Consider the following 11,260-nt stretch of genomic DNA (forward strand, 5'->3'; position numbering starts at 1 on the left):
TTTTTTTTGGCACACAGTCTATGTAAAATGATATAAGGTGATTTAAGCTTACACTAAACACTAATAGTGCACTCTCCATTGTGCTCATAACACGCTTTCTGGAACATTTGCTGATTTGCTGCAGCGATGTGTGTGTTTAGAAGTTTTGAAGTCCGGTGGTTCGTTCGTGAAGATGGTTTGGGCCCTGGTGCACGTACGTATTTGAAAGGGCTAAAAGAAAATATGGTGAAGATCATCACGATGGCCAACGGTTCTAGAACACTTAAGTGGGAAATGAACTGGAAAGATGAAGTATTGGACTTGTTGAAGGGAGAGCCTTTGGAATTGGGCATCTCAGGGCTAAAACAGGATCAAATACGGATCATTGGTGATGAAGTTACGCTGGATCACCTATTGGCACATACTTCGGAAAGAGCTTCATTAGCAGTGTTGATGTCGAGGTTGAAAGGAATGGATCCTGAGGAGCAGGAGAAGGTGTTGAAGAAGGTGTTGAAGTTGTTACAGGTGCCTCGATTAGAATGGATCTGGTGGATTGATGAGTACACGGTAACGAAAGTTCAATATAGAGAACAACTAGAGTTTAAAGAACATTCAAAGAATCTATTAGTGGTATTGAAAGAATTGGTTCAAGTTACAGATCAATTGATTGAGAATAACAAGTCTGAAGTGATAAGGACTCTTGGACAGTATTATATTGAGACTCCATGGTGTGATAAATCATGTGTAGCTATATCAAGATCAATCTTATCCAAATTAAGTGTTAATGATGATCTTATACAAGAACTAGTGATGATTATTAAAGAAAAATTCTCAAGATTGAAAAATAATAAAGTATCTAAAGCAGGTCATAAAAAATTGAATATAAATCAAGGTCTTAAACCAAAATTAGGATTCATGGAATCCGAAGATCATAGACAGATATGGAAAACTGAAGATATAGATTCAATATCAATATTTGCAATGATCTTAGATCAATTAGAAGGTTCAAATTTGAAAAATAATTGGTGGATCATAACACCAACTATTCTAAACATTTTGGATGATCATGAAGGTCCTATAAAATTAAAAGGTGTTGAATTATTATCCATATTACTTGATAAAATTGATAACCAATATTTCCAAATGACTGGACTTATTGACATTTTTTATGATGCTATTTTTCCCTTACTTTCATACTTACCCAAATTAACACCAGTTAAACAATCAAAATTAATTTTATCAACTACATACCCAGTCCTGATCAAGATGTTTTTAAAGACTGAAAATTCCAATGATCGGTTAATCAAATTATTAAATTCTGGGATTTATCAAGGGATCAATACACTTCGAGATAATTTTGAAATTTTACCAATACTTATTACTCAAATAATATCAATTCTTGAGAATTTGGGTAAAACTTCTGTAAGATGTTTACCAAGATTATTATATACTTTAGGTATGATCTTGTCAGATCCTTTCATTCATTTAAATCAAGAGATGTTTGTTAAAACATTAGACTGTTTGATCACTACAATACTGAATGGTTGGCCAAGGATACATAAACATAAATATGATTTATTAGGTATGATTATATTATCATATAGAAAGGAAGACAAATCTAATGAAGTAACAGAGAAGATAACAATTTTAGTTCAACTTTTAAGAAATGTTATTGATGAGAATGAATTAGAAGCGGATATAAAAGAACTTGTCAAATATGATCCTTCATTAGATCAATTATTCAATGGAAATTAAACCAATAAATCTATATATAACCCAGTATAATCTTAATGCTTTAATGAACAATTTAGAAATCTGTATTAATAATGTCATAATTTCTCCACATTGAGTATTAGTCCACGTAATCCATTACATAATAAAAAAAATGCGGCGCATCATACTAAAATGTACCTCAGTTAAGTTATTCGAACCTTTGAATTTTTGAATTTTTGAACCCTTTTGAATTCTTGGATTATAAATTATTTTGATGAAGTGTATCAGCGGCTGATTTTTCGGTCTGATTGTTTTATATAAATAGAACTTGAAAAGTCTGATTCATGTGTTCGACTTTTTGATGAATTGATACGTCTACCAGTGGTTAACAATGACTGAGTTAAACAAACCAATTCCTTTAGAACACTTCCACGAGAGGACAAGAAATATACCAGCTACTGCTTCCATCAACTCACAAAATGATGTTCATCGTATATCAAATAACTTTCCACTTGAAGTCGAAACAAATCCAGATATCAAACCATTAATGACAATAAATCTCCCAAAGAAGAACAAATATCGTACCATAACAACCTTTTGTTGGGCTTTCAGTGCCGGTATGACTGATGGTGTTTTTGGTTCATTATTACCTTTTATCGAGGCTTATTATGGTATAAATTATGCTATTGTTTCATTACTTTGGCTTGGTAACGCGTTAGGTTATATATTGATTGGATTTTCTGGTCATATTTTGGATCAAAAGCTAGGAAAATTTGGTAGTATCATGTGTGCTGGTGTTTCTTTACTATCAATGTCTGTTTTATTTTTAACTGGTACTAAATTCCCAGTAATGTGTATTGCTACATTTCTTGGTGGAATTGGTACTGCAATAAACTTGGGCCAATTTAATGTCTTTTTACCCCCATTAGGTGCTAAATATGTTGGTTATCAACACGGTTGTTATGGTCTTGGTGCTACTGCAGGTCCATTATTTGCAACTTTGATGACTGATCATGGTATTAGATGGAATTTCTTTTATTTTGTTCTATTAGGTATTTCAATCTTTAATTTGGTCTTGATTGGATTAACATTCCATGATTATGATCATGACCTGAAAGAATATTCATTAGATTCATCAGATTCTAAAGCTGGTGATGATCCTGAGAATAAATCAACAGAACCTACAACACATGATTTCAAATCGGCTCTCAAGAATTGGAAAGTCTGGTTAGGTAGTGTTTTCATTTTCTTTTATCAAGGTTCAGAAGTTGCAATGGGTGGTTGGGTTGTTACATTCATTATCTCATATAGGAAAGGTGCAACCCATTCAGCTGGGTTCATATCATCAGGTTTTTGGGGTGGTGTAACATTAGGACGGTTTCTATTGACAGGTCCATTAATTAAGTTTATCGGTAGTAGAAGATCTATAATTGGATTATGCCTCTTGATTATAGCTTTTGACATCTTAACTTGGCTTGTTCCTGAAAAAATAGCTGCTGCTGTATTTGCATCATTTGCAGGTTTATTTATTGGTCCAATTATACCAATGGTTATAACATTCTTAGCAAGGATTTTACCAAGAAAGATTCGTTTATGTTCAATGACTATTATAATGGCGTTTGGAAGTTCAGGTGGTAGTGCATTGCCATTTTTGGTGGGTATGGTTAGTCAAAAAACTGGAACTTATGTTTTACATCCAATATTTTTGGCCTCATACGCAATTATGTTTGTTGCATGGATTCTATTACCAAACATTGATCGTAAAGGTGCTATCAATACATTATGGCAAAGAATTTGGTAGGAAACAAATAAAATTTAAAAACAGTGACTACTTTTAAGGAAATTCAAAGTTTAAATATATGCAAATATATCTTACAAATTTATATTTATTAATTTCAGTTCATTTCTATATACAATGGTTGTTGTTTTATTTGATAATATTCAATTTTCTTTTGTAGTTTTTGTTTCATCTTTTGGAACATAATCGTAATACCATACTTTATTTGGTGGGAAATGTGTTGGGATTCTGAATTCTAATGGGAACTTCTTATTAACTTCTCTAACATTAGCTAGATCATATAATTCTCTATTTGTTGATTTCAAATCAGTCATTGCATTATTCATAGCTTCATATTGTTTGGCTAAATCTGATTTATTTTTGATTCTTTTATCTTTTTGATAAACACCCCAAGCTCTTTGAACTGCATCATGTCTAACAAGATCTTCATTACTTAACTTCAGCACTCTTGGAACCTTCTTTCTGGCACTTAAAACTGATAATTGTGTAATTATTTTTTGAGTTTGTGGTGAAATTGAACTAACTTTTTTGGTACGTTTACCACGAACAAATTGAATTGGACCTGATTTTGATGGTATTTGTTCAGCAGATAAAAATCCACGACTTAGTGTCTGTATGCTTGATTTAGCAGATGATCTCAACATGATTATACTTTGTGTTTTATAAGCTCAAACGTGAGATGAAGATCTAAAATTAATCTTGTACTCTCGATGTAATTTACTAACTTTTCATTTTTCATGTTGGATAATTTCCAAAATTTTTGATCGATGCCGGAATTCAAAAAATCTAGCACGTGATCACACTAAAAGTTCCGAGGGTCACCGTATTAACGAATACGGATATCGTTAATTTAACCAGATTCTAGTTGATTTGAAAGCTTAAGCTCAAAGTAATATCAATACATAATTGAATAAGTTAGTGAATATAATAGCTCTTGCTGGATAGGATTTCATTTTCAAGAACACATTTTCGCTTTTAGTTACAACAAAACTGAATCACTATGAGTACAAATATAAGGAGTAATAATCCATTTGCCAGTGAAGCAGAAGCAGAAATCCAATCTCATATTAGTCAAGATTCAAATTCAGGTAGAATATCAAGTAATCCAACAGGGACTCCAGATACATCAATATTGGAATCAAGTGTAACTACTGCATCATCAACAGCTGTTGAATCAAACGGAACTAACAATGCACCAAATCCAAATGGAAATATATCAACAGAGAATGGTGGTACCCGTGAACCAGACCCAATCCCACAACAAATCCAGCATGAACCATCAAATGGCAATTCATTAACCACTAGCAATGAAAACACAACACCACCATGGGCCGGTGTTGATGATTCTGTTCCTGATGAACCATTACCTGCTTATTCAGAAGTTGATCCAAATGCTAATACACAACCACAACCATCACAACCACAAAGTCAATTTAGTACAAATAATACATCAGGTCAGATATACAGCAGACCTCCAGGACCACCACCAGCTCCATTAAGACCTTCAAGCGAATCATACCAAAGACCATCACATCCACCTCCACATTTATCAACTAATTTCCAAAGACCACCAGGACCTCCACCAACTCATCTTTCACCTGAACAATTCTCTCCAAGATTGCCACCACGTCCAACTTCTCCAAGATTACCACCAAGACCTGATATGGCAGGAAGACCACCACCAAGAAGAAATGTCTTCCCGGGGAGAGCTACTGCAACTTATTCCAACACAGGTGCTCCACCACTACCACATAGGGGTTAAATGAACTGATATGTATAATATAAGAGATTTCAAGGGCATACAAGCGATTCAGAAAATTCATCCTTTTAAATTGTAGTTATAAACTCTGATATAAAATTTATATATTCTAATTACTTGTTAGTATTAGGTAATTTTAGGAAAGGTTACGGACACTGATATGGTAAGAGCCACACCGAAACGATAAGATATAGTCTAACTAAAGTATACACAGACAGAAATTGACTAGATTCAGTCACCAAGGTTCGCTATCTACTTGATTTTAACCACTCCAAACTACACACAAAAATATATATTTCGTCTGCTGAAACCTAAATAAGTTCATTATTTGATCGTTTACCTTTGATCTCAAGCTTATTTAGCAACTACAAAGTACAAAGTCACGTCAAGTGGCGTGGCGGGAATACCACAGAAGATAATATCATCAACTATATAGTGCATTTTGAAGAATGTCACCACAATGGATGCCTCAAAACTTACAAAAAAGGCTCTTGCTGTATGTGCTACAACAACTATCACTATTTTCAGAGATTGATTTGCCAAATTTAGATGTATCACTTGGTTCAAGCTCAAAAGTTACGTTAAAAGATGTTGATCTTGATCCTGATGCCCTCCAAATACCTGGTGCTTTTCTAAGGAATGGTAGAGTAAAAAATCTTGAATTACAATTAAATATGAGCGGGGGCGTTAGTATAGAAGCTGATGGTCTAGAACTAACAATGGCACTTGCTTCACCAAACTCCAATGCAAACTCTGAAGGTAGTTTCACTGAGAAATCAAAATTTTCATTAGCTCAAAGTACAATGGGATTAGCTACAAGTGTGATGAATGTTGAAACTGAAGCCCAAGAAGATCTAGAATCAACATCTGATCTCCAAACTCCAAATCAAAGTTTCCATGAAAGTTCAGTTGATAATGACAATACTTCAGATAACAATAAAGGCCCGATGGGTAATGTTATGACTAGGGCAGTGGAAGCTGCTTTAGCAAGATTGCAAGTTTCATTAAAAGACATATCGGTACGACTAATAATGGATCAAGCTACTGTGGATTTGGTAATACAGAATGGATCATTTGTTACGAATGATGGTGAAAGAATAATAGAGCTTGGTGAGATTTCAGTCTTGACAGTTAAACCGTTTTGTGAACCAGGTGATCAAACAGAACTCAACGAAGAAAACAGTGAAGTACATGAAAATATACCAGATAGTGTATCAACGCTAAGACCAACCAATGAAGATCAATGTGATGAATCAGAGAACGGAAAAGAAGAAGAAGAAGAAGAAGAAGACGAAGAATTTCACGATGACAATATTAGTGATCAAGGCTCAGATGATGATTCAGATGATGATGGTATGATGTCTTCTTCCATTTTACAAAAACCAACAGATTTAGGATCAAGTCTTGTATACTCAAAAGAAGAAGCCAGTTCAATTTATATGAGTGCCACATCTAACATCTTGGAGAAGAAACATAGTGATGATCATTCGACAAAACTATGTCACATAAATAAAGCAAAAATTTTTTTCAGTGGTCTTTCTAACATCAAAAATTTGAAACTAGAAGTGGACCAGATCAACATTGCAGCAACACCATTACCAACTACTTTACTTTATGTTTTGGAGTCATTGGCCATTTTGAATCTTCAAGACACAATAAAAAGACATTCAAGTTTAAATAAAAAGTTTAATCAATTAAGGCAACCAATTCCTGTCTCAAATATCAATACAGATGATTCAAGTAAAGGTTTTGATTCAATTACTATATCATCCATAATTATAGGTTTATCATCTGCACTTAAAGAAGATGGTACTTTTTTTAATCCTTATGGACTAAGATTAGTCGGCAAAGAGATAACGGTAACTCAAGGAGATGAAAGTTTAATGTTTGGAGGTGTAAAGTCCTTGAGCGCCTTGAAGAATAAGGATGAACCTATACTAAAATTTGAAGGTGATGATACAAAGAATGATTTACGCTTTGAAAGCAATATCAAAACAGGTGATACGACGATACTATTACCCAAACATCTCAATTTGAACATGGATCAAGAATCAACACAAAAATTGATTGATTTATCCTCTCTGATACCACAAATACTAGATTCATTAACAAAGTTAAGCTCATCAAAGTCCACAAAGCCAGCTACAGCATCAAAAGGTTCCTTAATATTCCAGAATTCATCTACGAACATAAACTTTAGGCTAGAAGAGGATCAAAGCTTGGGATTATCAGTCAGTCCAATATCATATGATTCATCTCAAGGCTCAATTTCTTTAAAGAAAGCAACCATTACCCAAAATAACGTATCATTAGGGTCATTACACAATTTGAAAGTTGATATTCTGAAAACTGATAAGCAAATAAGGTCATATGATAATTCAGGTCATGAAATTGTCTTAACTTGTCCTTGCTTTGTTGGTATTGAAAAGATTGAATTTGAACAAAGAGCATCTGCTTTGAAACAAGTTGCTCAGAGTATTTCTCAATTTGTTGATAATATTAGTTTCCCAAATGAAGAAATCAGGTTCAAGGGAAGAAAGAAGGCTAAGATTTCTAATAATTTGGTATTTCAAGCTAGACAAGCTGTTAAAACCCAAATAACTATTAAAGAATTGAATTTCGTTGTTAAAGAAATACTACCCGAATTTGGTGGCATTAGTTCTTCTTTGAGAAATATTAGTGTTTCATTGTTGAAAGATGGTCAAGTTCAATTGCACTCTACTAGCTTCAATGTTACAAGAATAAAAGGTCTTTTCGAAGAAGATGTGATTTCACCAATTAATATCGATGATAAGAGTGCACCAATACTCTCACTTAGACTAAGAAAAAATAAAAATATCCACGGTTTCTTAAGAAATACAGCAGTTGAATATTATACTTCATGGATATCGTTATTAAATAATCAAAGTGGTAAGGATACACCATCAGAAACATCATCAGAAGAATCTTCTCTTCAGGCCTCCACCACAAATGGTGATAGTAATAATTGTTTCAACATCACATTGGTGGAATGTTCTATAGGGTTAAATCCTGGAAGATTGCATTCAAAGGCATATTTGGTCACCAAAAGTGGAAATGTTGATGTTAAGCTTTCTTCACTTATCATGGTTAAGACTCAAGTACGCTCAGCAGTCTTAGTATTGATTGATGATGTTAAAAATATATTAACAAGAGAAGAAGCCAAAAAATTCAATAATATTACATCTTCAAGAAACCCATCATCATCATGGTCTCAAGCATCAAATTTAAACAATAGAGGTTTCACATCGGTTGCTAATATTAATTCACTTCATATTGATACTTCAATTAAGAAGAATCAACTTGGTTTAAAGGCTAATGGTAGCATAATTGATATGAATATTACTGCTGATAATCTAGACATAGAACTATGTGCTGACTCATCACAATGTCTAACACAATTACTTAACGATCTGAAACAACCAGTGTCAATTAATAATGATTTAAAATATAAATCACAAGCTCCAGGAGAGCTGAATATATTTGATGGTGTTGATGAAAATGCTTTTAAACCAACATTAGATGATTTAATATTGTCACAAGATTCAGGAGTTAAGGCACCAGAACCGTTAAACATTGTTGATAGCTACTATGATGGTAATGATAATAATGGTGACTCTGATATTGATGATCAAACTTCAGTTGATCTGTCTGGTACAAACATTTTGGATAAGAATCTCGATGAATTAACAATAAAAGATAAAAGTCTTTCAAAGAATCCATATTTCACTAATGATTCACCAACTTCAGTGACACATTCAGGTAATGGTATTTCTAGTAACTCTTCTCCAAACATAGCTGCTGATGGTTCTGATAAATCTGATTCATTAATTATGTTTACAGATAGTCATTTCGATCAAAGCTCAAGTGATAACTTGAAAGAATCATCAAAGAAAATTGAATACCCAATGACAATCAATATAAATGTCAATGAAATTTCTTTAAAAATATATGATGGTTATGACTGGAAACATACCAGGAGAACAATCAGCAATACAATAAAGAAATTGGAGAAGAAAGCTGCAAAAGAGAAAGAAAGAAGAGAACATTCAGAAAGAAGGAGAAGATCATCACCATCATCATCTATTCAAAGAAACAATAATAACCAAAGAGCATCAGAACAAGACAATGATGAAGATGAAGAAGATAATGACAACATTGTTGGAGAAACATTATTTGATTCTATTCATGTTGCATTCCCAATTGGCTCTGATTCTTCAAAATTAACTGCCAAAATTAATAAAGATCTACATAATAAAGACCAAGAAGAAGATGTTTCAGGAGCTAGTGTTGATAATAATGGTATTGAAGTTGGTAAGAATAATATTAAAAAACTAAAGCTTCGTCGTTCTAAATTCCATAAAATTTTAATTGAGATTCATGAATTAGAAGCCAACATTAAAATTATTTCAAATAATGATCCAATTTCAAGCTCTACTGTTAAGAATGAGTATGATTATGAGCTTTTAAATGATATTGATATTAAAGTTGCAGATTTTGAAGTCATTGATAATGTACCAACTTCAACTTGGAATAAATTTGTTACTGAAATGAAAGATACAGAAAGAGAAAGTGGAGCATCTATGCTTTCTGTCAACTTTAAAACTGTTAGACCTGTTATGTCTTTAGCTGCCACTGAATTATTGATGGATGTTAATGTATTACCATTAAGATTACACGTTGATCAAGATACATTGGAAATCTTAACAAGATTTGGTGAATTCAAAGATATTCGTTTTAATTTAGTTGATGAGTTTGAAGATATAGTTTATATTCAAAAATTTCAAATCAATTCAGTTCATATTAAACTTGATTATAAACCTAAGAAAATTGATTATTCAGGTTTAAGATCAGGTCATACAACTGAATTTATGAATTTTTTCATTCTTGATGAAGCTGATATGATTTTGAAAAAAATTACACTTTATGGTATTTCTGGTTTCCCAAAACTTGGTAAATTATTAAATGGATTATGGATGCCAGATATTAGATCAACTCAATTAAGTGGTGTTTTATCAGGTTTAGCATCAGTTAGATCCTTGGTTCAAATTGGTAATGGTGTTAAAGGGTTAGTTGTTGTACCTATGAAAGAATATAAGAAAGATGGTAGAATTTATAGAAGTTTCTCTAAAGGTGTTGAACATTTCACTAAGAATACAACAAATGAATTATTAAAATTTGGTGTTAAAATTGCAGCTGGTACTCAAACATTACTGGAACATACAGAGGAAGTATTTGGTGGTAATGGTGCACAATCAAGAATACCAAGAAATAGTAGAGCAACAACATCATCAACAAGAAGAATTCGTCGTGGTAATGAAGTTATTTATGAAGAAGATGAAAGTGATGATTCCATTGAAGATGATGATTCATTGGATGAAACTGATGATAGAAATCGTTCAAAAGCAAATTTTGGATCACAATTGATTGGAAGAAGTTCATTATCTCAAACTCCATTACAAAGATCAATTCATCCATCATTAGAATCATTTATTGATTTAAATAGAGAATCCAATTCACAAACGAGAAGAAATAAAAGACAACAAAGAGATTTAGTTCATATAAATGGTGATGATTTTGAAATTGAAGAATTTCATGAAATTGGAGGAGTTGGATTAAATGAAGATGAAGATGATGAAACTCAAAAAACAATAAGTCTTTATGCAGATCAACCAACAAATTTAAAAGAAGGTTTTAAATTAGCTTATGATTCATTTGGTAGAAATTTTTTAATTGCTAAAGATGCTATTTTAAATGCAGGATCAGAGATTGGAGAAAGTGGTAGTGCACATGATACAACAATAGCTGTGGCAAAAGCTACACCAGTTGCACTTATAAGACCAATGATTGGAGCTACAGAAGCTGTTTCAAAAGCATTATTAGGTGTTACAAATCAATTAGATCCAAATCAAAGAAAATATATTGAAGATAAATATAAACATTTCAAAAAATGAGTGTACCCAGGAGTTTAAGCATTAGCTATAGTATTAGTT

At 32.6% G+C, this 11,260-nt stretch overlaps 5 protein-coding genes across 5 annotated transcripts; 4 read left to right on the forward strand and 1 right to left on the reverse strand.

Annotated features, from left to right (window-relative positions):
• Positions 1-126: 126 nt before the first annotated feature.
• On the forward strand, positions 127-1,734 carry TTI2 (Tti2p; the record flags this gene model as incomplete). The annotated part of the gene is made up of 1 exon (XM_011274293.1): positions 127-1,734. The coding sequence occupies one exon, from the start codon at positions 127-129 to the stop codon at positions 1,732-1,734; it is 1,608 nt and encodes a 535-aa protein (XP_011272595.1).
• A 349-nt stretch (positions 1,735-2,083) lies between these two features.
• Positions 2,084-3,493, forward strand: BN7_5150 (MFS transporter; the record flags this gene model as incomplete). The annotated part of the gene is made up of 1 exon (XM_011274294.1): positions 2,084-3,493. The coding sequence occupies one exon, from the start codon at positions 2,084-2,086 to the stop codon at positions 3,491-3,493; it is 1,410 nt and encodes a 469-aa protein (XP_011272596.1).
• A 140-nt stretch (positions 3,494-3,633) lies between these two features.
• Positions 3,634-4,134, reverse strand: MRPL28 (mitochondrial 54S ribosomal protein mL40; the record flags this gene model as incomplete). The annotated part of the gene is made up of 1 exon (XM_011274295.1): positions 3,634-4,134. The coding sequence occupies one exon, from the start codon at positions 4,132-4,134 to the stop codon at positions 3,634-3,636; it is 501 nt and encodes a 166-aa protein (XP_011272597.1).
• Positions 4,135-4,490: 356 nt separating this feature from the next.
• Positions 4,491-5,252, forward strand: BN7_5152 (Immunoglobulin A1 protease; the record flags this gene model as incomplete). The annotated part of the gene is made up of 1 exon (XM_011274296.1): positions 4,491-5,252. The coding sequence occupies one exon, from the start codon at positions 4,491-4,493 to the stop codon at positions 5,250-5,252; it is 762 nt and encodes a 253-aa protein (XP_011272598.1).
• Positions 5,253-5,698: 446 nt separating this feature from the next.
• ATG2 (Atg2p) lies at positions 5,699-11,221 on the forward strand (the record flags this gene model as incomplete). The annotated part of the gene is made up of 1 exon (XM_011274297.1): positions 5,699-11,221. The coding sequence occupies one exon, from the start codon at positions 5,699-5,701 to the stop codon at positions 11,219-11,221; it is 5,523 nt and encodes a 1,840-aa protein (XP_011272599.1).
• Between the last annotated feature and the right edge of the window lie 39 nt (positions 11,222-11,260).

The sequence above is a fragment of the Wickerhamomyces ciferrii genome, contig 00200 (genome assembly GCF_000313485.1).
Source record: "Wickerhamomyces ciferrii WGS project CAIF00000000 data, strain NRRL Y-1031 F-60-10, contig 00200, whole genome shotgun sequence".
NCBI lineage: Eukaryota > Fungi > Ascomycota > Saccharomycetes > Phaffomycetales > Wickerhamomycetaceae > Hansenula > Hansenula ciferrii.